This window comes from Danio aesculapii, chromosome 14, assembly GCF_903798145.1.
Source record: "Danio aesculapii chromosome 14, fDanAes4.1, whole genome shotgun sequence".
Lineage (NCBI taxonomy): Eukaryota > Metazoa > Chordata > Actinopteri > Cypriniformes > Danionidae > Danio > Danio aesculapii.
This window is the reverse complement of record NC_079448.1, coordinates 4,601,287-4,629,127: the sequence shown is the minus strand read 5'-3', so window position 1 is coordinate 4,629,127 and position 27,841 is coordinate 4,601,287. Positions and strand designations below refer to the sequence as shown.

Sequence of the window (27,841 nt, the reverse complement as noted above, 5' to 3'; positions counted from 1 at the left end):
AATACCACATATCAGAGTTACATCTTTTTTTTTTTAAATGTCATGAACAATTTAACAATGCTAATCTTTTTTAATAATCATAAAATGATTTGTTTTTGTGAGATTCACTTTCCTCCTAAAGCAGACAATATTACATTCTCCTCAAATATTTGTAAGTTTATTAAAATTATACACTTTTATTTAATGAATAATTACACAAAGGCACAAGTTGGCTACTTTAAAAAAGAAAAAAGTCAGTTTTTCATGATCCAGTAGTGTGAAATATCTTACATAAAGCAAAATCAGTAGTGAAAAATGCGCCACAAATAAAATAGTCATCAACTCACGAGTGAAGTAAAGTGAGGTCATATCAACAGCAGAGCTACCATTTAGGAAGAATAATGATGTGTGTCGATCCACAGTCTCCGAGATCATCGCTTTTTACAAAACATTGAAATACTGTGTGCTTCATTCACAATAAACGTGTTTGCAGTGTTGGGGAAGGTTACTTCAGGAAGTAATGCATTACATTATTGAGTTACTCCCCATAAAAGTAACTAGTTGTGTTACTTAGGTACTTTTTATGGTAAGTAATGCGATACATTTTTTTTATTTTATTGGTATTAATAAGACCATAGTAGTATACAACATAGGAAAAATTATCTTAATTATCTTAATTTTCTTATTTTTCTACTATCCCCTCAAAATAAAATAAATCAAATGTATGAATTATAAACAAACATGTCGGCGATACTTTTGAGTTACTTTTTTTTTAACCTGGCTGAGGCTTGATCTCTTACAGAACTTGGAGGGGTTTTATTTTATTTTATTTTTTAATATAGAGGATCTACAGTGGCCGTGAGAGCTAAACGTTTTAAGAAAACACATGCAATTACAAATAACACCAGCAAATTAAGAATAGATCTTCATCCGTTTGACAGCATACGTGCTGAAAATTCTCACAACTCAAACTTATTAATAAAACATGCTGCATTTCTCACATCACTTGCAAAAAAACTTCAACAGAAAAGTTTAAAGTGGACCCAAAAAATGATTCCTGTGTCTTTAGTATTATATTAGCGTAAATAACCATAAACTAAATATCTGGGTCCGTCGTGTTTTTGGGTCTCTTTTTCATTTCCGTTAAAATGCAGAAAATGCAGCATGTTTTCATAAATTAAAAATGTATTTGTAGATCTATCTATCTATCTATCTATCTATCTATCTATCTATCTGTCTGTCTGTCTGTCTGTCTGTCTGTCTGTCTGTCTGTCTGTCTGTCTGTCTGTCTGTCTGTCTGTCTGTCTGTCGTTCTATCTATCTGTCAGTCTATCTATCTGTCATTCCATCCATCCAACCATCCATCCATCCATCTATCCATCCATCCATCCATCTATCTATCGTCTATCTGTAGTCTATCTATGTATGTATGTATATATGTATGTATGTATGTATGTGTCTGTCTGTCTGTCTGTCTGTCTGTCTGTCTGTCTGTCTGTCTGTCTATCTATCTATCTATCTATCTATCTATCTATCTATCTATCTATCTATCTATCTATCTATCTATCTGTCTGCCGTTCTATCTATCTATCTATCTATCTATCTATCTATCTATCTATCTATCTATCTATCTATCTATCTATCTATCTATCTATCTATCTATCATATTTTAAAAGCTAATTAATTCAACTAAAATTTACTTGCAATACCTTTTTTAAGAAAGTAACTCCAATATTAATTAATTAATTCATTTTCCTTTAGCTTAGTTGCTTCTTTATCAGGAGTCGCCACAGTGGAATGAGCCTACAACTATTCCAGCATATGTTTTATGCAGTGGATGCCCTTTCAGCTGCGACCCAGTACTGGCAAAAACTCAAATATTATGACTTCGTTTTTAAAAGTAGTGCATTACTTTACTCATCAAAAGTAGTATTATTATGTAACTCGCATCACTTGTAATGCGTTTCCCCCAACACTGCGAGTTTGCGTGCCATTAGTGTAATATAGTGCAATATGAAGTGGTCCATTGCTCCGTGTCGTTAAAACTGTGTAAACATGAACTGTTTCTCTGGGGGTCTGAGAGTTTTCAGTATTCCTCTTTGATGGAGCTGGAGATATTGTCTGTCATCAAGCCGCTGTCGGAGCTGCTGACCGTGGTGGTGTTTGCCAGACCGCTGGAGCTCTGCTGAACCTGCTGGAGACGCTTTTTGTTCATCTTCCTTTCTTTGGCTCGTCTGTTCTGAAACCAGATCTTGACCTGTGAATCAGAGAGTTGGAGTGATTCGCTTGATAAACGCAGGACAGCGAGAGTGACGCTACGTCTACGCTAATAATACATTTGAAAGCGTTGCTTTTGTCAAACTCTCCATGTCCACACTATTGTTTTCACTTCTTTCCAAAAGATTTTCCTCTCTTTCATCCACACTAAGGCCCAATCCCAATTCTATTTTTGTACCCTTTCCCCTTCCCCTTGGCCCTTGAAACAGAGTGTGAAGGGCAAGGGCTTCAAAATTTACCTCTAAGAAAAGGGACAGCATTACAACATCTCCACACATCATCATATGTCATCATGAGCTTTTACTTCTTATGAGATCGACGATCAGCGACTGCTGTATTTATTCCAGTTGTGTTTATTTATTTATGTATTGGTATTTATCTTCAGGAAATCGCTAAAGACAACAATATCATATTATCATAACGATTTAATGTGGCAATAGTATCGTAACTGTACTGTGTATTTACACCCTGGCCATAATCATCTATGTAAACACAAGAAAACAGCATTAGCATTATACCAGACACTGTAAAAAGCCCATTCTCAGCCACTAAACTTTTCTGACAGGGTATTTGAGTGTCATCGAGTGACAGAATGTTGTGGGACTGCTGTACAGGTATTGTTATTATTAGGGATTATTCATTCATTCATTCATTCATTTTCTTTTCGGCTTAGTCCCTTTATTAATCTGGGGTCGCCACAGCGAAATGAATCGCCAACCTATCCAGCATATGTTTTACGCAGCGAATGCCCTTCCAGCTACAACCCATCACTGGGAAACATCCGTACACATTTGCACACATACACTACAGACAATTTAGCCTCCCCAATTCCCCTATAGCGCATGTCTTTGGACTTGTGAGGGAAACCGGAGCACCCGGAGGAAACCCACGCCAACACGGAAAGAATATGCAAACTCCACACAGAAATGCCAACTGGCCCAGCCGAGGCTCAAACCAACGACTTTCTTGCTGTGAGGCAATCGTGCTACCCAGTGCGCCATCGCGTCACCTATTATGGATTAAAGATATTGAAATTTAGCGGTTTTATTTTTTAAAGTGTGACGGTAAAACACAAACGCGGTTATGAATGTATTAAAACAGATGTCTGTTTATTGTAAAAATTCGTAATAATGAATATACCAGAAAATAGTAATTAGTGCATATCCTGGCTTCCGTGTGCAGCCATGCTGTCGTTACAACTGGTGTATTCTGGGAAATTTTCGAACCCCTTGGTTTCGAGTGTGGTCCTGGAAAACCTCAGTTTCAAGGGGTATCCAGCCCTTCCCCTTAGCCCTACGCCTTCAAGCTTTAGAGAATTGGGACAGCCCTACCCCTTCATGGGCAAGGGCTAAGGGGTAGAACTGGGATTGGGCCTAAAATGACCGAAAATGTTTTGTTCATGTACTAATCCTATCCACCTGGCGTTTATTCAATTTCTGTCTCTTTGAAACATAAATGTCATTACTGTGGTCTGTGAACAACAGCTCCCAGTAAACATTTCCTGTCCTTTTAAGCGAGGCAATATGCAGAATGTACAAACTGACATAAATCTGTAATTAATGTCAAGTTCAAGTGGGAGGAGCACATTTTTCGAGGGCCTAAAAGATGCCCATGGACAAGGCCCAATCACAATTTTACCCCTTAGCCCTTCCCCTTACCCCTAAGGGCGTATCTAGCCCTTCCCCTTAGCCCTACACCTTCAAGCTTAAGAGAATTGGGACACCCCTACCCCTCGTTTTGCACGTTCATGTGAAGGGGTAGGGGTGTCGGAATTCTCTTAAGCTTGAAGGCGTAGGGCTAAGGGGAAGAGCTAGATACCTCTTGAAACTGAAAATTTTCAGGACCACACTCGAAACCAAGGGGTACAAAATCTCCCAGAATACACCATCTACAATGGGAGCATGGCTGCACACGGAGGTCAGGAGATGCACAAATTTGAATATTTTTTGTCATTATTAAGAATTTTTACAACAAACAAACACGTTTTAATACATTCATAACGATGTTTGTGTTTTACTGTCATGCTTAAAAAAAAAAAACAATTAAAAAAACTTTACTAAATTTGTTAAATTACGCTATATATAATCCATGATAATAACTCCTGTATAGCAGTCCCACAACATACTTGACAAACATACGTTCACATCGGTCACTCGATGACAAACATACGTTCACATCGGTCACTCGATGACAAACATACGTTCACATCGGTCACTCGATGACCAACATACGTTCACATCAGTCACTTGATGACAAACATACGTTCACATCGGTCACTTGATGACAAACATACGTTCACATCGGTCACTCGACGACAAACATACGTTCACATTTGTCACTCGACGACAAACATACGTTCACATTTGTCACTCGACGACAAACATTTGTTCACATCGGTCACTCGATGACCAACATACGTTCACATCAGTCACTTGATGACAAACATACGTTCACATCGGTCACTCGATGACAAACATACGTTCACATTTGTCACTCGACGACAAACATACGTTCACATCGGTCACTCGATGACAAACATACGTTCACATTGGTCACTTGATGACAAACATACGTTCACATCGGTCACTCGACGACAAACATACGTTCACATTTGTCACTCGACGACAAACATACGTTCACATTTGTCACTCGACGACAAACATACGTTCACATCGGTCACTCGATGACCAACATACGTTCACATCGGTCACTTGATGACAAACATACGTTCACATTGGTCACTTGATGACAAACATACGTTCACATCGGTCACTCGACGACAAACATACGTTCACATTTGTCACTCGACGACAAACATACGTTCACATTTGTCACTCGACGACAAACATACGTTCACATCGGTCACTCGACGACAAACATACGTTCACATCGGTCACTCGACGACAAACATACGTTCACATCGGTCACTTGATGACAAACATACGTTCATATCAGTCACTCGATGACCAACATACGTTCACATCGGTCACTCGATGACAAACATACGTTCACATCGGTCACTCGATGACAAACATACGTTCACATCGGTCACTCGATGACAAACATACGTTCACATCGGTCACTTGATGACAAACATACGTTCACATCGGTCACTCGATGACAAACATACGTTCACATCGGTCACTTGATGACAAACATACGTTCACATCGGTCACTCGACGACAAACATACGTTCACATTTGTCACTCGACGACAAACATACGTTCACATTTGTCACTCGACGACAAACATTTGTTCACATCGGTCACTCGATGACCAACATACGTTCACATCAGTCACTTGATGACAAACATACGTTCACATCGGTCACTCGATGACCAACATACGTTCACATTTGTCACTCGATGACAATCGAATACCCTGTCAGAAAAGTCTAGTGGCTGGAAATGACCTTTTTACAGTGTCTGGTATAATGGTAATGTAGCTTAGAATGTTTACATAGATGAATATGGCCAGGGTGTAAACACACAATACAGTTACAAGCTTGCACATTAAATCGTTATGATAACATGATATCGTTGCCTTTGCTGATTTCCTGAAGATAAATACCAAAAAAGCCCAATCCCAATTCTATGTTTGTACCCCTACTCCTTCTCCTTCACACTTCGTTTTAAGGGGAAGGGGTCGGGGTACAAAAATAGAACTGGGATTGGGCTTAAGTCTTGAGCAATCTGCAGCAGTTTGTCAGAAAATTGTGCGAGCTGATAACAACAACAACAGTAAGCAGGAAAAAACTTTCAGTGTAGGTGATAGACTTAAAATAGTAGATAGATCAAAGTCTTTGAACACCAGTAAGAGGAATTAGCGTCACTCCCTCCATTTCCTATCTTAAAACGTCTTCTTTTATTCAGCCTTCATCATCTAGTTTTTGCTTAAGTAGGTTCATGTTTTAACAATTCTGATGGTTTAATTCACAGTGTGCCACCAAATTCTTGTTTTTGTTGTGATATAGATTTATCTGTCTGTCTGTCTGTGTCTGTCTGTCTGTCTGTCTGTCTGTCTGTCTGTCTGTCTGTCTGTCTGCCTATCTATTTATCTATTTCACCATTTTGCCACCTTTCGCTGTACAGTAGTGACCATTTTAAATATGTAAATGGCATAGTTTTTGGATAATTATGACTGTGATGAAATGGATTAAATGAATGTCCTTATCCTGGAGAATCAGTGTGAGAACGTTCTTGGTGACTTTTTTTAATTTTTTCCATCATCACCGCCACTTCCCCTTTCCATGGAATGCGACACATTTCCGATTTCACCTTTTTTTTTTCTATTCTTGTCATCTTAAATATCATCATGCATCTATTAACTCTGTCTAACACATCTGTCTAATCATCATGTGCTTTCATCTGAAGTGCTGCCACAATGGACCCTTTTCACATCTCAGGGTTTCTCAGTAGTGAAAGTCATAGTCATAGTAGGGTAAACTATGCGCAGTGAATAGGAGAGTACAACAAATCATGTTTTACAATCCTTTTAGCTGAAATAATAAAAGAAAAACCTATGATTGTGTTATCAAAACTTTCAGAAAGAGGAAAAATCAGTGTGGGACTGATAACGGCAGCCAGAAGAGAGAACAACGTCAGATTTACTGTCCTGCCCTCATACATGCTGCATTACAAACACCTCTCACAAGTAATTAGTTTTGTTTTTTTGATGCAAAGATGATATGACATACGTAAATACATATAAACATTCATACGTTTTAAAAATAAAATCAATATATTAAAAACTTTCAAGGATTTAAGATGCTGATGACCGTTAAATGCATCATAACAGTCTTTTAAAAAGGGACCATTAGTTGATTGATGGGTCCTTGGGCTGTACCTGGCGTTCTGATAGGTTGAGTGTTGCCGCAAGCTCCGCCTTCCTCCTGATGGTGATGTAGCGGCTGAAATGAAACTCTTTCTCCAGCTCCAGGCGCTGGACGTCACTGTACACCACTCTGTACTTGTCCTTCGTCCGCGTTTTCCCTCCTGCCAACATGACATGGATATTCAGTTCACATATATTCAGCTACTCATAATTACTGAGGTGTTTATTGCTAAAGATTATTAAGGTCATTTTGTTAATAGTCATTGTAAAGAATTTACTGGCTGGATTTGTGTGTCAGATTCCAATCACTGGAGTTTATATATTTAAAAAAAGATTGTTTATTGGTGGGGCTGTGCTGTGGCTCAGTGGTTAGCACTGTCGCCTCACAGCAAGAAGGTCGCTGGTTTGAGTGCTGCCTGGGCCAGTTGGAATTTCCCCTGTTGGTGTGGGTTTCCTCCGGGTGCTCCGGTTTCCCCCACAGTCCAAACACATGCGCTATAGGTGAATGGAATTAACTAAATTGGCCATAGGGTATGAGGTTGTGTGTAGAAATGAGAGTGTATGGGTGCAACTGGAAGGGCATTCACTGTGTAAAACATATTCTGGAATAGTTGGTGGTTCATTCCGCTGTGGTGACCTCTGATAAATCAGAGACTATAAGCTGCAGGAGAATGAATGAATGTTTATTGGTGTACACGTAGTTCAAGATGTATTTACTTGTGTACAAATATCCCAAAATATCTCTAATTAGCCCAACAAGCAATATCAAATTGCACTAAAAAAGATTTTTTAAGCATGGAGATACTTATTTTTTTTTCATATTCAACTATTCCTTAATAATTTACTTATTTATTAAAATAATAATATAATAATGAATGTCAGGAAAATGCACTAAAAGTAATGTGATTTTGTAGTGTAAAAATGCATAGTAAACCATATTAAATACATCAATATCATTAATTAAAATAATAAACAACATTGTAATAAATAAAACAATTAAAATAAAAAAAGGTTTTCTAAAATTGTATTATTTAAATTAAGGATATAGAATACTGACAGACTACCCAATAATAAAATAAATAAATAAATAAATAAATAAGTTAAATAATCAATTCACACTACTTTAAGTGCATTTTCCTGATATTTATTATTATTATTATTATTATTATTATTTAGTTTTTTTATTAAATAAGCCGAGGTTCGAGCCTCGGCTGGGCCAGTTGACATTTCTGTGTGGAGTTTGCATGTTCTCCTCGTGTGGGTGTGGATTTCCTATGTGTGCTCTGGTTTCCCCCACAAGTCCAAAGTCATGTGGTACAGGTGAATTGGGTGAGATAAAATTGTCCGTTGTGTGTGTGTGTGAATGAGAGTGTATGGACATTTCCCAGTGATGGGTTGCAGCTGGAAGGTCATCCGCTGCATGAAACATATGCTGGATAAGTTGTCGGTTCATTCCACTGTGGCGACCCCAGAATAATAAAGGGACAAAGCCGAAAAGAAAATGAATGAATGAATAAATGCAGTCTTGGTGAGCATTATTATTATTATTATTATTATGATTATTATTATTATTAATATTATTATTATTATTATTATTATAAGCTTATTTTAAAACATTTAAAAATCCTACTGACCCCAAACTTTTGACCGGCAGTGTGTATATGTATATATGTATGTATTTAATCTTTTATTTAATTTATTTTATTATAATTATAAATTTATTTAATTAAATTTTATGTAATTTATTTTTATTATTATATCAATATTTTAATATTATTTAATGTTTTAAAAAAACACACACACATATATACTGCAGATTTTATATTATATCTGCATTATTGTTTATCATTTATTTAAACCAAATTTAAGTCCTTGAAAATACATTAAAAAATCCACCTTTATTAAAAAGCACAACATGAATATATTATAATAACAACATTAAAATATTATAATTATCTTTTTTTTTTTAAATAATCATTTTGAAGTGCTTAATTAAATATTCACACACACACACACACACACACCAATGCCATACATTTCATTAGCCTCAAAACCCCCGGGTATTTTCCATCTTTGTGCAACAGTTGTGTTATTGGATTGTAGTTTACGCATGTGCAACAAATCAATCCCACCGATCTACAACGCCAGATCAGCTGACCAATCAGGAACCACTGGATCTGTTGGCCATTCAGAGTAAGCTGGGTTTGCTGGCCTATCAGGCAGCACTGGGTCTTGCAAGCCAACAGACATAGTGCTTCCTGATTGGCCAGCAGACCTAGAATGTGTTCTGGTTGGCCAGCTGACATTGTATGATTTTTTTGAACAGCCTAGTCAAACTCATTATACATGTCAATTAAAAGGAGCACTCCTAAATGTGTGCTAACAAAAAAGAAATGTAAGCAGAACTGTGTTTAACATGACAGAGAAAGGAAGCCCAGCTGCTGAGATCTCAGTTCCTGTTTCATTCATTTGCCACTATTCAAACTGTACGCTAATATTAACCTGATTATTCCTCTACAGAGAACTTGACCACGAAAAACCACATTCTTATTCCTCTCACAGTTTCGGTTCCTCTATTAAACGCTTTGTTTGCCTGTCATTAGCCACATTATTGACGTGTCGCCCCACCACACATTTAATAAAATGCAAATTTGCCCCACACTTGTTTTATTTTCTGAAATCCTTTTACACGAAATTATGTTATCAAGATGACGATCATATCTGACTCACAGTCTCAAAGTTGTGTAGGTTCTTGTGGTATTTTTGTGGAATAGTTAGCCATATAGATCTCCTGAAATGCTGCTTCTTTTCCATTGATTCATTAACATGATTGATAATATTAAAACGAGAACCTGTTTTCACACTTGTCTGTAACCTACATGATTAAGTCATTACAGATCTGTTGTATATTGCCACTATAAGTATTAAATGGTGAATTGTGTTACAGTTACAGTGTTACAACAATCGATCACTTTCTACCCTGCTGTATTTGCTTACTATAACACACAGAGACTTACACAGGTAGCTGTGTATGTTAGTATATTTGTGTTATATTACCTAATTAACATGATATAGATAGTTTTTATTGTTTATACATCATGCTATGACACTGTTGGTCTTCATATGGTGATGTTTGTTAGATTAGTTCAGTTTCATATCTTAAAACTGCGGTTTGTGAGACTTATTTCCTTCCTGAACTGTTAAATACGCATATTAAGATAAGTAACAACAAGAAGAGATAAAAACAAAGTGGATTCTGGTGCTGGGTTGTCATCATAAAACCCTCATTGGGTCAAATATGGACAAACACAATGATGGCTAAATCTTTTCAATTAAATTTAAATTACGCTTTTTAACTTAACCGTTGGGGTCTACCCATATTGGACCCAAAGTTGGGTTACAACAACCCAGCATTACACACACACACACATAATCACATATACACACACACACACACACACATAAATATATATATATTTACACATATGCATAAACACACACGTGTGCGTGCGTGTGTGTGCGTGCGTGTGTGTGCGTGCGTGTGTGTGTGTGTGTGTGTGTGTCTGCATATATATATATATAATGCACAGTTATCTGGATATATAAAAATGCACAGATCTGACGTCATAATGAAAGCTTTCGATTGCTTTCCTAACTTTTTATGCTCATTTAGGATGAAATCAGTTGTGTTTGAAAAAACCCCACCAAGATCGACATCTTTAGATATTATTATCATTATTATTATTATTATTATTATTATTATTATTATTATTATTATTATTATTATTATTATTATTATTATTATTAATATTATTATTGTATATTATTATTATATATTATTATGTCTGTTCAAACACGCACCCAAAACCCAGACTTTCACTCCGCTTCAAATCAGTGTACAGAATGCGTATGGGAAACAGCGTCTATCTATCACTATGGAGCGCGTCAGCTGACAGTCACGCACCGCTATATGACTGTTTTGAGGATTGCATATGAAGGGGAGACGGCACCTGTAATGAAAAGGAAAGGGAATCCCGCCATAAATAAAGCGAAAGCACAGAACAGACTCACATTTGAGAGCAAGAGGCGGCCCCTGGTGGTTCAGCGCTATGGGTTGCGTATAGGGAGGCTCGGCTCTTTAATGTTTATTTGCCACTCTTCAGAGAAAGAAATACGGGAAAAAACTTTTTTTACGGGATGAGAGCGGGATAGAACTGTAAAATACGGGAGAATCCCGGGAAAACCGGAGGGTTAACAGGTTTGACAGTGAAATATTTCGCCGAACAGATCAGCCACTTTTGACGGGACTTTTGACGGGATGTTTGCTGAAGGTGCAGTGAGGGGTTTGAGTCTTTAATAAACTACGACAGTTTGCGTTCATTGAACAGTACGAATGATTATTAAATCCATATCAAACAATCCCTTAAAAGTCACGTCTCACTTTCAGTTTCGGCCTCAGGCTTATTTTGCACTCACCAAGTGAACCGCGCTCTGGCACACCTCTTCCAACCGGGCCAGGGCCGGCCAAGTGAACCATGCCTGAGCACTCACACTTCTCAAACGATCCGGGAAACGGGCCTGGGCATGGTTCGGATAGCATAGTGTGAGTACACCCTAAAGCTATTGCTATCCAACAGTTAATAATGATGCTGAAGTTTATCACATAACTCTGTGAGTAATGTGGGCTAATCAGCATTTGATTGGTCAGAAGATTTGATGTAAAACTGTTTGGTGTTTTTACTCAAGCGTTTACATAAATGGCTGATGATGGTCAGATGTTTAGACTGAAGTTCATCAGTGGTGAATCACTGCGCTGACACCGATTGTAAGAGTTTCATTTCTACAAACAACAATTTACAGGAAAAATGAAACATTCAAGAGGACTAAAAATATCCCCACAAATTCAAAAATTACAGGTATTGCTATACTTGTGGGGACATTTGTTCCACACAATGTGAGAAATACAAGATACACACACACACACACACACACACACACACACATACACACACGCACATTGCCAGTGCAGAAAATCCCCTGAGCTCTTTCTCAACAGTTTTCTTCCCTTTTCTCAGGCTGACGTGTGTAAACACAGAGAGCGTCTCGTCCCCTTATCAGTGCGCAAGGGTCCTCCCTCAGTGCACACAGCAGGGGAGCGGCCCGAGACTCACACTTATTAGCTTTTCGCAAAATCGTTCACCTCCACGACAGGACGTTCACCTCTCAAGACGCCTGCTGTTTGGACACGCTGATGAATAATGGAGCTGCTGATATATTGAGCAACAGCGTTTCACCCTCATTCATGATTCATGAACGCCACTGACTCACTCATGAGAACGGCGCCTCCTTATCTCTCTCCTAAATGAACATATATACACTCGCCGGCCACTTTTTTAGGTACACCTTACTTGTACCATGTTGGACCCTTCAGAACTGCCTTAATTCTTTGTGGCATAGATTCAACAAGTTACTGGAAATATTTCTCAGAGATTTTGCTCCATATTGACATGATAGCATCACGCAGTTGCTGCAGATTTGTCGGCTGCACATCCATGATGCGAAACATAAAGGGATGGACATGGTCAGCAACAATACTCAGGTAGGCTGTGGCATTGACACGATGCATAGTTGGTACTAATGGGCCCAAAGTGTGCCAAGAAACTATCCCCCACACCATTACACCACCACCAGCCTGAACCATTGATACAAGGCAGGATGGATCCATGCTTTCATGTTGTTGATGCCAAATTCTGACCCGACCATCCGAATGTCACAGCAGAAATGGAGACTTATCAGACCAGGCAACGTTTCTTCAATCTTCTATTGTCCAGTTTTGGTGAGCCTGTGTGAATTGTAGCCTCAGTTTCCTGTTCTTAGCTGACAGGAGTGGCACCCGGTGTTGTCTTCTGCTGCTGAAGCCCATCCGCCTCAAGGTTGGACGTGTTGTGCGTTCAGAGATGCTCTTCTGCAGACCTCAGTTGTAACGAGTGCTTATTTGAGTTACTTATGACTTTCTATCAGCTGGAACCAGTCTGGCCATTCTCCTCTGACCTCTGGCATTAGCAAGGCATTTATGCCCACAGAACTGCCGCTCGCTGGATATTTTCTCTTTTTCTGACCATTCTCTGTAAACCCTAGAGATGTTTGTGCGTGAAAATCCCAGTAGATCAGCAGTTTCTGAAATACTCAGTCCAGCTCTTCTGGCATTACCAACCATGACATGTTCAAAGTCACTTAAATCCCCTTTCTTCCCCATTCTGATGCTCGTTTTGAGCTGCAGCAGATCGTCTTGACCATGTCTACATGCCTAAATGCATTGGGTTGCTGCCATGTGATTGGCTGATTAGAAACTTGCTTTAATGAGCAGTTGGACAGGTGTACCTAATAAAGTGGCCGGTGAGTGTATACAGTTGAAGTCAGAGTTATTCACCCTCCTCTGAATATTTTTCAAATATTTCCCAAATGCAAGTAATTTTTCACAGTATTTCCTATAATATTTTTTCTTCTGAAGAAAGTCTTATTTGTTTTATTTTGGCTAGAATAAATTTTTAAATTTGTAATTTTTTTTTTAACCATTTTTTGTTAGGTCAAAATTATTAGCCCCCCTTAAACAATATTTGTTTTTGATTGTCTAAAGAAAAGCCATCATTATACAGTGACTTGTCTAATTACCCTAACTCACCTAATTAACCTAGTTAAGCCTTTAAATGTCACTTTAAGCTGTATAGAAGTGTCCTGAAAAATATCTAGTCTAATAGTATTTACTGTCATCATAGCAAAGATAAAATAAATCAGTTATTAGAAATGAGTTATTAAAACTATTATGTTTAGAAATGTGTTGAAAAAAATCTTCTCTGTTAAACAGAAACTGGGGGGGGGGGGGGGTATACAGGGGGCTTGTAATTCTGGCTTTAACTATATAAATATAAGTCTGACACATTACTGATGCATAATGTGTTAGGTAATACACAGCTGAATATCCTGAGGAAGCAGATTATTTGTTCAGCGAATACAGAAACGCCTTCTTGAGCTAACAGAGGCTCTTGTTAAGTGGGCATAAAGCATGTAAGTCGGTCTGTTTTCAATGGCTCACTGATTTTTACTGTGGTTTATCTCTTGAAGGGGGCAAAACAACTTAAACTACGCTCAGTGCGCTCTCAGTAAATCAAGGTTTACAGTGGTTAACCTCATTATAGAGTGCACGTACACACACACACACACACACACACACACACACACACACACAAATCATCAGAGTCATATGATGAGCTGTAATAAACACTGCAGGAAGAAGATCACACTGAGATAAAGGCACAAGTGTGTGTCCGGCAGTTCTGTTCAGCTGAGTTTTGCGCACACACACACAATTTTAGAGGTGCAAAATTATCAAAGGTATATTTTTGCCAGGATTTTGGTTAAGAAGGAAGACTGTTGAATAGAAAAATAAACAGAAATTCAGCCAAATTGAAGGATCTTTTGTAAGTTGGAGTTAGTTTTGGACTAAAAAAATAACAATTCAATAATATATTTTGGACAAAGAAATGGAGGGACTACTGGCTATTAACTTTCCTTTTTTTTTTTTCTTGCCGTGCAGTCCAAAGTCATAGTATGCGGTACAACAAGACTACAGGCCAGTGTTACTTTAGTTTGTTATGAAATATTTAGTTTTCTTGTGCAGTTTGAATGATTTTGTTTGTAAAGGTTTTTTTTTTTTTTGCTAAGAAACTTCAATTTTACTTCAAAAATTCATTCATTCATTCATTTTCCTTATTTATCAGGGGTCGCCACAGCGGAATGAACCGCCAACTATTCCAGCATATGTTTTACACAGCCCTTCCAGCCAAAACCCACAAGAAAAACACCCATACACACTCATACACTACGGCCAATTAAGTTTCTTCACCTATAGCACATGTGTTTGGACTGTGGGGGAAACCGGAGCACTTCAACAATAAAAGTGTTAATTTTAGTAAAGTTCATTTTTAAAAATCAACTGTGTCAGTTGTATATGCTTTTGATGAACTCATCTGTTCATATTAATTAACTTATTAAAAAAATAGATGATTAGATTTAGACATTTTGTCTAAAAACGACAATACCCATGAAACAGAAAATTCCATCACAGAAAATTTCACCAATCAGAAAGTCTTAAAGGGACAGTTCCCCCAAAAATTGAAAATCTGTCAAAATCTACTTTTCATTGACTTTATCCTCATGACCTTTTTGAGTTTCTTTCTTCTGTTAAACACATAGGAAGTTATTTTAAAGAAAGCTGAAAACCTGTAACCATTGACTTATATTTGTTTTTCCTTCTATGTAGGTCAATGGTTACATGTTTTCAGCATTCTTCAAAATATCTTAATTTGTGTTCAACAGAAGAAAAGAAACTCATAAAGGTGTATAACAACTTGTAAATAATGAGTAAATTTACAGTAAATGTTTGGGTGAATCCTTTTAAACCCTGCCCACTAACATGAAGAGCAGCAAATGACATAACTTGCACGTCTTTACTTATTACATCTCCCTGTGCTCTTGAATATTTGCATATTTCATATAAATATGTGTTCCTCTGGGTGCTCCGGTTTCCCTCACAGTCCAAACACATGCACTATAGGGGAATTGAACTAAATTGGCCATAGTGTATGTAAACAAGTGTGTATGGGTGTTTCCCAGTACTGGGTTGCAGCTGAAAGGGCATCGACTGTGTACAACATGTGCTGGATAAGTTGGTGGTTCATTCCACTCTGGTGACCCCTGATGAATATAAATATGTGTAACATATAAGAGCGACACAGTGGCGCAGTAGGTAGTGCTGTCGCCTCACAGCAAGAAGGTCGCTGGTTCGAGTCTCAGCTAGGTCAGTTTGCGTTTCTGTGTGGAATTTGCATGTTCTCCCTGTGTTTGTGTGGCAATATTCCTCCAGGTGCTCCGGTTTCCCCCACAGTCCAAAGACATGCGGTACAGGTGAATTAAGAAGGCTAAATTGTCCGTAGTGAATGAGTGTGTATGGGTGTTTCCCAGAGATGGGTTGCCCCTGGAAGGGCATCAGCTGGGTAAAACATATGCTGGATAAGTTGGCGGTTCATTACGCTGTCGTGACCCCAGATTAATAAAGGAAGTAAGCCGAAAAGAAAATGAATAAATATTTGTAAACATACATTTATGCTGTTTCTATAGCAACATTATTAATGTAACCAGTTAATTAACAATCCTGTGTCATGTTTACAAACTATGTACTTATGATAGTTATTACATAAACTGGGTAATAACAAGCTAATATCCCTAAACCTACCCCTGGCCCTAACCTTAACCTTATATAACCCAGTACTGTAAGTACACTGTAAAAAAAAATCCTGGTCGCCTTAAATTTTTAAGCTGAATCAAATTAACATTATGAGTCCATTGAACTTATACTATGTTAAACTGACTTAAAACAGCTTGCATGACTTATAAAATTAACTTAGAACATGATTAACTTAGTTTAATAAGTTACAATGACCTAAAAACATACGCTGTCAGGACTAATTGATCAAAATAAGTGTACTGTAAAATAACGAGCGGCCTGTATTTGTGTTGTGTGTGTATGATAGACATTTTACACATATTAGAGTGATATGTAATAAGTTAATTAACATGATCACCTTCACTGTAATGTTCTAGATCACTCATAAATTGTTTAGTGAGGGTTTTCCCTTAGTAGACAGCTGCAAATGACTGAAAATTTAATTTATTCATTCATTTTCCTCTAGCTTAATCCCTTTATTCATCAGGAGTCCCCACAGCGGAATGAACCGCCAACTTATCCAACATATGTTTTACACAGCGGATGCCCTTCCAGCTGCAACTGGAACTCATTCACACACTGTCATACGCTACGTCAATTTAGATTACCCAATTCACCTATAGCGCATGTGTTTGGACTGTGGGGGAAACCGGAGCACCAGGAGGAAACCCACACCAACACGGGGAGAACATGCAAACTCCACACAGAAATGCCAACTGACTCAGCTGGGACTCGAACCAGCAACCTTCTTGCTATGAGGCGATGGTGCTAACTAATTAACATAATTAAAATAGTTACGCCTTTAAATTGCACTTTAAGCTGAATACTAACATCTTATGTGCCATCATCATGGCAAAGACAAAATAAATAAGGTATTAAAAATAAGTTATTAAGGAACCTTCTTTCTGACAGTGCTAACCACTGAGCCACCGTCTCACCCTAAAAAATTAAATTATAAATAGAAAACAGAATCTGCTCTGGTTAATATAGTCACTATAATAACCACTTGATCAAAATAAAGTCATGTTTATCATCCTCAACACACATGGAGAGCTTTGAGGAGATGTTACTATAGTATCCAGTAGGGGGCAGCAGCAGAACGCATTTAAAACACAGAAAATGACCCATTCTTTGAAATAAATTACAATAAATATGTATTCCCCTAACTCAAGGCTTCAGATATGACTTAATCTGTTGGCATTCGCCTTACATAAAAACAATAGATGCCTGCAGTACGTCACCACAGAGATAAGTAAGCCATTTAGATAAGAGAGGTAAGCCAGGTACACGTGTGCGCCTTCTGGAGAAAAACTAGAGTGGAAAATTAAACCAGTTCAGATCAGAGGTTCATATTTTCAGCAGTATTTCCTGAAGCTTCCTCATCTGTTTGTTTTTTGTCACATGGTCCACATTGGCCCTCTCTAACCCGCTCATGTGCTGATATCAGAACGTTTGAACAGTCAAACGCGAGGAGCACATTTGCATCTTGACCAACTGTGCAGGACAACGGCTCTTTGAAAGCTGAAGACAAAACTATTGAACTTCATCTCCTACTTTTTTAGACTGTGATACAAGCTAATGTCAAAATTTACAAATCTGATCTTAAATGCTCACAAGTGCAATTGAAAAATAGATATACTGAATAATTCAGTGTGTTTTGAGGGCTAATATTGTGTATATGTAGTTTAAAAAGGGTAACACTTTACAATAATAGTACATGAATAATGATTTATTAATATGTAAACTAAACAATACTTAATTATGGACTAACGATGAGTTAATGCATGTGCTAATCATGAACTAAATTACCTACACCATAAGTCACATGAGTGAATAATGGCTACCTTAATTACTTATTAGTACATGATTGTTTGTTAATGTATCAACTACCACATTTATTTATGCTTAATTTAACTATCATGAACTCATGAGCTGTTAATATATATATATATATATATATATATATATATATATATATATATATATATATATATATATATATATATATATATATATATATATATATATATATGTCATGACTTTACTTGGAGGGGCACATCATCAATAATCTATTCTTAACTACTAATGAACTCCTTATGCACATCCATCTAGTGCGTTTACACCAGAGGTGGGCAAACTACGGCCCGTGGGCCATATGCGGCCCGCTAAACACTTTCATCCGGCCCACGAGGGAGTTTTAAAAATGCTGCTTCTGAGTAACGGTTTGGTTCAGAATTAGTAAATTAATGATGCAATACAAGTGAACGCCATTTGATGGCAGTATTGCACGCGGTACAATTAGCGCAACCAGTTAAAGTAGAACACACACTCTCGGACATTAAAATGCACTCGGACATGCAAAAAAAGAAAAAGAAAAACTGACTCTGAATGTGGTGTGTTAAAGGAAGAATGGACAACAAAATACTTCTTCACCAATATCCAACACAATCTCACGGCAATTCGTAACTTTTTGATTTGCTCATCCCCCAATGACGGTTGGGTTTAGGGGTGGGGTTAGGTGCCACGCCTCCTTTTTAAAATCGTACAATTTTGTATGACTGAACGAATTTTTATTACAAATTCGTACAAATTAGCCACTAAACTGACAAAACGTAAAATACTTAAGTTTTCTCGTGAGATCAGGCTGCAATATCGGACAGAAAGCGGTATGTCTAATATGCCAAGAAAGTATTGCTGTTTTTAAAGACAACAACTTAAGTCGGCATTTTGCACGCAAACATTCGAATTATTTGTTAATATGACATTTTTTCAGACAATATCTTTTCTATTCTCCACTGTAAAAATTATTACATTATTATTATTATCATCATTATTATATTTTAAAAGGGATTATTTTTTGTTTTATGATGATTGATAAGTAAATATAAATAGCAGTGCAAATTAATTTGACTTGTAAATATGACTCTATAATAACTATAAAAATAAAGTGTGTTAAACCCACCCCCCACTAGACCCTTCACTTGGTTTGCAAAACTTGATGTGGCCCCCTAAAAAGTTTGCCCACTGCCTGTTTACACTGATTAACAATAGTAAAGTGTTCAACATCAGCATCAACACTTTAAACACAGGAGTTGATGAGTAGTTAAGGATGAATTGATGATGTGCCCCTCCAAGTAAGGTCATGACATAATTATACATTAACAGCTCATGAGTTCATGTTGGTTACATTTAGCTTAAACTTAAATGTTAATTAATACGTTAATTAACAGCATGTACTGACAAGTCATTAAGGAAGCCATTATTCACACATGAACTCTTGTGAATCATGTTGTAGTTAATGTTAGTTCATGATTACCACATACCTTAATTCATCAATAATCCATAATAAAGTAATGCTTAGTTTACATATTAATACATCATTATTCATGTACTGTTATTGTAAAGTGTTACCCTAAACAGTTCTAAATTTGGGCAGTTTAATGTAGGGAAGTGATTTTCAATGCATTTTTAAACATAATAATTTAGATAACTTATTTTTAATAGGGATGTATACCGAACAAGTTATTTTGCCCTCAAGTCTAAGTCATTTGATTTGGAGTAGCTACCGATACCTAAACCCGATCCGATACTTCTATAATATATAAAAAAAACACTTCTGTGAGGTATCTTGAACAATTAAGTAATAAATAACAAAAATAAAAAATAAATAATAACAAAAGTAAAAAAAAAACAACTAATATAAAAATAAATAGAACCTTAACTTAAATAACCTGACAGGCAATCCCAAGTTTACATATCTCACAGTTTGCTCTGGCAATGCTGTCATCATCAACTTTATAATACCTCCAGACAATACAGACAACAGACATACTCGCGCTTTCCGCTTCAAGCTGCTTCCTTGTTGTACTTTGCCGGCATTTATCCAATAGCGTCTCTGCAACAAAGTGATGTCATGCCGCACACATTGCTGTTTCTGTGTGAAGTCAAGAAACAGGTCTAACTCTGTGCCACCCCATAACTATAGATGTGTTAAAAAATAATGAGAATATATATATATATATACATATACATTAACATATATATTTGAGTTCTGATCGGAAGATTACATCCGATTCCGAGTCTGAAAACCGTGTGATCGGGCCTGATTTCTGATCAAGTGATCTGATCTAGACATCCCTAATTTTTAATACCGAATTTATTTGTCTTTGCCATGATGACAGTACATAAGATATTAATATTCAGCTTAAAGTGCATTTTAAAGGCTTAACCAGGCTATTTCAGTTAAGTTATGTTCATTAGAAAAGGGCTGCGCGGGGGATAGTACGTTCGCCTCACAGCAAAAAGGTTGCTGGTTCGAGTCTCAGCTCCCCGTGTTGGCGTGGCAATATTTCTTATGTGGTATAGGTGAATTGGGTGGGCTAAATTGTCTGTAGTGTATGAGTGTGAATGGGTGTGTGTGAATGTTTCCCAGTGATGGGTTGCGACTGGAAGGGCATCCGCTGTATAAAACATGTGCTGGATAAGTTGTCGGTTCATTCTGCTGTGGCGACCCCTGATGAATGAAAGGACTATGCCAAAGGAAAATGAATGAATGAATAAATAGTCATTGGACAACAGTGGTTTGTTCTGTAGCCCAGTGGTTCCCAAAGTGGGGGGGTCAGTTTGTGATTTCTAAAAATCACATACATTTTCATTCAATAATTCATTCATTTTCTTTTCGGCTTAGTCTCTTTATTAATCCGGGGTCGCCACAGCAGAATGAACCGCCAACTAATCCAGCACATGTTTTATGCAGCGGATGCCCTTCCAGCCTCAACCCATCCCTTGGAAACATCCACACACTCTCATTCACACACATACACTACGGACAATTTAGCCTTCCCAATTCATCTGTACCACATGTCTTTGGACTGTGGGGGAAACCGGAGCACCCAGAGGAAACCCCCGCGAACGCAGGGAGAACTTGCAAACTCCACACAGAAATACCAACTGACCCAGCCGAGACTTGAACCAGCGACCTTCTTGCTGTGAGGTGACAGCACTACCTATTGTGCCACTGCGTCGCCCTCACATACAATTTAAAAAACAAAATCAAATACATTTTTTTAAACTATTAGTAGTACCATAATTAACCTATAACCCATATCCTACAAAAAATGGGCAAAAAAATCAGATTTCTCAATGGATTGCTACCCCTGGAGTGATTAAGTTAGTTAGATTAACACGACAGTAATAACATTAGTTGCAGCAGATCACATTTTTAAGCACTGTGATAAGCTTTCTGACACCTTTTCGGTAGTCACACACATGGGACGATAACCGGTTTCAAGGTTTAGCGCGGTTTGGAAAAGTCAAGGTTTTAAAACTGCTAAAATGTCCTGTTATACACTCTCAGTAATACATGTACGAGAGCTGTCTCTGGGGTGGTACCTTTCCAAAAGGTACACATTTGAACTTAAAAAGTCCCTATTGGTACTTCAAAGGTGTATATTAGTATCTAAATGTTCAAGTATTTGTACGCATTTGTAATTTTTAGGTACAAGTTTGTACCCTTGAGGTATTAATAAGAACCCTTTAGTTACAAACTTGTACCTTTTGAAAAGGCACCACCCCAGTGACAGCTGTCATACCATTATTTGTGAGAGTGTACCATTCCTACAGTATATTTTGATGGTTTTTTTGTTTTATTTTTTGAGTATTTTATTAAGTTTTTTTTACTTAAAACAGTCTCTCCAGCAGAAAACGACCCTCAATATCAAAAGCTAGTTATATCTTTTGTAAACCAACATCCAAGCATGCTCTAGAGACGATCAGTCAGTGGCTTTACTTTATACCCGAAGAAAAGAAAGATCTCCAAAGATGCCTTTTCAAGATGTAAAGAAATCAGTTTTTCTGAAACTAAGGAGGGCAGCAGAAGTCAATGATTAATTTGAATTACTTAGCCTTAGACATGTTTCAATACATTATAAATGGTTCTTAAAATAAATTATAGTGTGTTCAAGTGAGAAATTTTTTGTTTATGTAGACATTTAAAAATGTAGCATATTTTGGAGCAGTAATCACAATACCAGGATATTGTAAAGCCGTGACATTTTTGTCCAAGTTTATCATACCATCAGTATCTTCTTGACCTTATTCTACAACACAGAAGTGCGCTCGCTTTAGCGATTGTTTTAGGACTTCCAATTCAGTTGCCTATGGGAGAAATGACTAGAAATAATAAACGGCAGAAAACGATCAAACTACTCACTCTACAAACAAGTCTTTGCATGAATATTCATAAAAAGTAGAATAATTTAATACGAAAAGATCAGTTTGCAGCATCAAGCAGCATAACGAGCTGTTTTTAACCTCTAAAAATGAATGGAGGTGAATGAGACAGAAAGTTTCGAGCCAAAAAGATTCAAATGGCTGCGCCCACTCATACGCAGAGAATAAGGTGAATACCAGCCCATGCCTACTCACATACATATTATGAATTTATAACAATTTATAAAATGATAACACATTAAAAATAAATACAGATCACAACTGAATGTGGAGGATGATCTCCGAGTGGCGGTCTCTAAAAGTAAACCAATAATGTACTTGTTGTGTTCCAAACATTCTTCTGTTTATCGTCGTGCTGTTACCATTAGCTCTTATCATGTGGAAATTAAACAAATGCATAAATTACTATAAAAAATATACGGATTTATTTTGTGTTGTCAATATGCTTGTGTTTATATAGGCCTATTGGTGTGTATGTTTAACATTTAGTATATTTATAACCACTTCTGAGAATAGTGGATAATCGCGAGTTCCTGATATTGCAATTTTGGGGGTCATAGGCTAGAAAGTTTGGGAACCCCTGCTATAGTCGATCAAAAAAAGATCATTTCTTAAAGAAGCTAATAATATTGACCTTAAAAATTGATTTAAAAAACTAAAAACTGCTTTAATTGTAGCCAAACTAAAATAAATAAGACTTTCTCAAGAGGACAAAAAAAATACAGGAAATCCTGTGAAAACTTCCTTGCTCCATTAAACGTCACTTGGAACCAGTGGTGTGGTCCTTGCTATACGCACGTATACTCAGTATGCCTACTTTTTTCTACGAGCTGTTTGGGTATTACGACTTCTGAGGATCATACTCTCGGTATACTCACTTGTTTTGGTGATTAGACTTCCCTAATTTTTGTACATTGAGTATTTCAGTTTTTCGAAGATCCCAACAAATTCAGCTGAATGATATCTTGCTGAAACGTTCAAGTAAAATTGTAAAACAGCATGGGCGTCGGTTTAGCACTCCTATATTTCCATTCAGCCCCCCTAACACTTTTGCGATTACCTGTACACTACTAAATGACCACCTCAATCCCCTTTAAATTTGATATAAAAATGGCGGCAGAATCCATATATATAGAATATATATGCAGAATACACACACACACATATATATATATATATACATATATATATACATATATATATATATATATATATATATATATATATAAATCAAATGAATTAAAGATACATTGACTTTCGTCGTTTCTTTGCCTTCTTTTAAAATTTGGATTGGGTGGATAATAGTACACCACCTATTTTTTTAGGACTACACCACTGCTTGGAACATATTTGAAAAGAATTCAGATTTAATAGGTAGGCTAATAATTTTACGTTCAACTGTGTACTGTAAAGCTATCTGTTAATTAACAGTTTCTGTATTGTGTGATTTGTCTTCAAATTATTTACGGTTGTGAATTGCATTATGGGATATTGATCTCTGCTCTGTTGACATTTGATGTTGAAAATTCAACGTTTATTGACATTTTGGTAGTTTGAAATAATAAAAGGTATAAGAAATAATATATACAGAAGTCTGTAAAGTAACAGAAAATGTTCTTGCAGTTCATTAAAAGGTTTTTCTACCATAATATACAACACCAACCAGACAATATTTCACTTTAAACTATTACAAACGTTAATAATAGTCACTTTTTTTTACTTTTCAAAGATAAAGGTTGTTGAAAGAAAGATGAAGGTTGCATAAAGCAATTCAAAAGCATAAATAAATGGGGGAAAATAAAAACATGAATTACAAAATACATAAAACTGCTGATTTACGGTTATTTTTTACAGTGGCTATTGTAAAAAGTGTTATGCAACTAAGCTGAGACTGAAATTAATCAAATATTCCAGCGTAAAAGCAATAAAACCAAATCATTTAAGAGCTCATGCAACACAAAATGATCAGAAAGGCCAAACTACAGGAACTCAAGCAATCTTCAAGGAGTATACCAGAGCTTTATAACTGTGCCAGCCTGACTGTGTGTGACATACTTACACAAATATTCCCAGAAGAGATTAGTTTATCACTTGGTAAACTATTAGCCATAATGCATTTCCGATAAGGCCGCAAACATGTCATATTGACTGTTCAACTGCATGCTCCTTTAGATCTGCAGATGCTGTCGTACAGCAGGGATCAAACTCATGAATTACTTTGGTATTTTGATCTCTGTGCTGAAACCGCAGATAAACTGATCTGTGTGTGGATCAGATGTGCCTGGAGCTTATTAAAAGCAGAATATTTCCATGACCAATATGAAATGGTAATTAATAAATAAATTAAAATTTATATATATATATATATATATATATATATATATATATATATATATATATATATATATATATATATATATATATATATATATATATATATATATATATATATATAAACGCAGGAAGGAGCCGGTTTTCAGAAATGATTATCAAGCAAAACGTCTACTTCTCCTGAAAATGGTGCATTGAATTCTATCAGGGAATAATACAATGGCGATTTTGATATATAAAGTTTTACTGTAGGATTTACATAATCATATGCCATGGTGTTTAAGTGGTACTCCAGCATACTTTAAAGAACAACATGTTTTGCATTTGGAAAAAAAACATAGTTTTGTCAATAAAATTGTGCAAAAAAAAAAACAAACTGTAAAAGCAATTTCTTGACTTTACTTAAAATAATCAAGTAATCCTGTTACATAATTATAAAAATTAAGTTACAATGGGTTTACTCACTTTTTTAAGTATTGTCACTTTTTAAGGCAAAGGGTTTACTCACTTTTTTTTTTTTTAAATTAACTAATCTGTGTATTTCAAGAAGACATCAAAACACAGGATATTGCCTTGATGCATGTTCCAAACGCTTTATTTTGAGGAGACCTTGGTGCACATGTTCCATGTACATACTATAGTATTTATTCTGTGTATTCATACTAAGACACCTTAAAATTAAGTGTATCCAAATATGGCACTACCACTGGTATTGCCTAAACAATGGTGTTATCGATGACGTTGTCTATAAAAAATCTTATCATCAATGTCGTTGCTTAAAAATTTTTTATCAATGGTATTTTCCAAATGGAAAAACACTACTATTTCAGACAAACATGAAAACACCAAAAATATATTACAGTTGTGTTCCCTCTATTGTGTTGCACTACTTTGTTATAATTCATAAAAGTACCAAATTACATGTCATTGCCAAAGACATTGTCCAAAAACACTGCAATATTATACTTTATTCATTTATCAAATTGTATTAGACTACTAAAGTGTATGTTTATATATTTATACAGTTGAAGTCAGAATTATTAGCCCCCCTTTAAATTTCTTTTTCTTTTTTAAATATTTCTCAAATGATGTTTAACAGAGCAAGGAAATTTTCACAGTATGTCTGATAATATTTTTTCCTCTGGATTAAGTCTTATTTGTTTCATTTCGGCAAGAATAAAAGCAGTTTTTAATTTTTTATGAACCATTTTAAGGTCAAAATTATTAGCCCCTTTAAGCTGCTTATTTATTTATTTATTTTTTTGACTGTCTACAGAACAAGCCATCGTTAGACAATAACTTGCCTAATTACCCTAACCTGCCTAGTTAACCTAATCAACCTAGTTGAGCCTTTAAATGTCACTTTAAGCTGTATTGAAGTGTCTTGAAAAATATCCAGTCAAAAATTATTTACTGTCATCATGGCAAAGATAAAATAAATCAGTGATTAAAAATGAGTTATTAAAACTATTATGTTTAGAAATGTGTAGAAGAAATCTTCTCTCTGCTAAACAGAAATTGGGGGAAAAAATAAACAGGGGGGGCTAATACTTCTGACTTCAACTATATATATATATATATATATATATATATATATATATATATATATATATATATATATATATATATATATATATATATATATATATATATATATATATATAAGACCTTGTCTAATATAGGCAAAACTACCAACGCTATTGTATAAATATCAACGCTGCCCTGTTATAATTCATCTAATAATACACTGTAAAAAGATGTTTGGTCTGATGTTGACAAATCCAAGGTTGAGTTATTTTTTTAATTAAATGTAAGTTGCATTAAATTACAACTGTTGATTTTGTCCATATTTGACCCAGTGTTAGGTAATAACATTTTTAGAGTATATGTAAAAAAAACTGTCCTGTTACATTTCATCAAATTATACACTGTAAAAAATGCTGGGTTTTATTCACCCAAAGTTGGTGGACAAGTTGAGTTATTTTTTTAATTAAATGTAAGTTGCATTAAATTACAAGTGTTGCGTTTGACCACATTTGACCCAGTTTTGAAGTGTTTGTAAAAACACTGCCCTTTATTATGTTATGTTTAATCAAATTATACACTAAAATGCTGGGGTTTATTAACTTAAAATTGGGTGAAATGTGGACAAAACCAAGGTTTGGTTATTTTGAGTTTGTCTGTTGAGTTTGTGTTGGGTTGTCTTAACCCAACACAATTTTAGAGTGTGTGTTATTACCATGAAGAAGAAAAAGAAAACAATGGTGTCCAAAATAAGTGATACTGTGTGGTATAATTCATAAAAACCTTTTTTAACTCAATGATATGCGCATGATGAGTGAAGATTATGCATTACCGGGAACCTTTTTCAGTAGTGTAGAGTAGGTGTAATAGTGTGCTGTATGTGTGCTGATGGGTTTAGTGAGGTTTGGGGGTCAGCCGAGGTGCTGATCTCTCACCAGGGTTGGCCGGCACCGCGCTGCGCCTCATCCAGTCCTGCGGCTCCTCTCTGTCCACCGGCGCTCCGCTCAGCAGCCCCTGATCCACTGGCGGCAGCACGCTGACTTCCACCCCGTTAACCGGCAGCGAGTGTCCAGTCCCGTGGCCGTACAGCGGGGGCCAGTCCTCGCGCGAACCGGGCCCGAACCCCGGACTCCACGAACTGCCGGTGTGATGCAGGTCATTCCCGAGCGCCGGTCCCGGATGGTATCCGCTGTAGTCCGGGTACGGGGCGGACGGGTAGACGTTAAGGTGAGGCTGGCTGAGGTTCAGGTGTCTCGCGGGGTTGCCGTACATGGCCGTGTCCAGCAGGTAGCTCACGGACATTTTCCTCGCGAGCTGGAAGTTTTACTTTAACTGAACTTCACCTTACATGACGAGCGCGAGCGCGGGTTTGTTTGCCCAGCG

General features: G+C 36.6%; 1 protein-coding gene across 1 annotated transcript; it reads right to left on the bottom strand.

The window, feature by feature from the left end:
- Positions 1-94: 94 nt before the first annotated feature.
- cdx1a (caudal type homeobox 1a) lies at positions 95-27,841 on the bottom strand. The gene is made up of 3 exons (XM_056472297.1): positions 27,394-27,841; positions 7,102-7,250; positions 95-2,236 (listed from the first exon to the last, which is right to left on the bottom strand). The coding sequence occupies exons 1-3, from the start codon at positions 27,758-27,760 to the stop codon at positions 2,066-2,068; spliced, it is 687 nt and encodes a 228-aa protein (XP_056328272.1). The 5' UTR covers positions 27,761-27,841; the 3' UTR covers positions 95-2,065.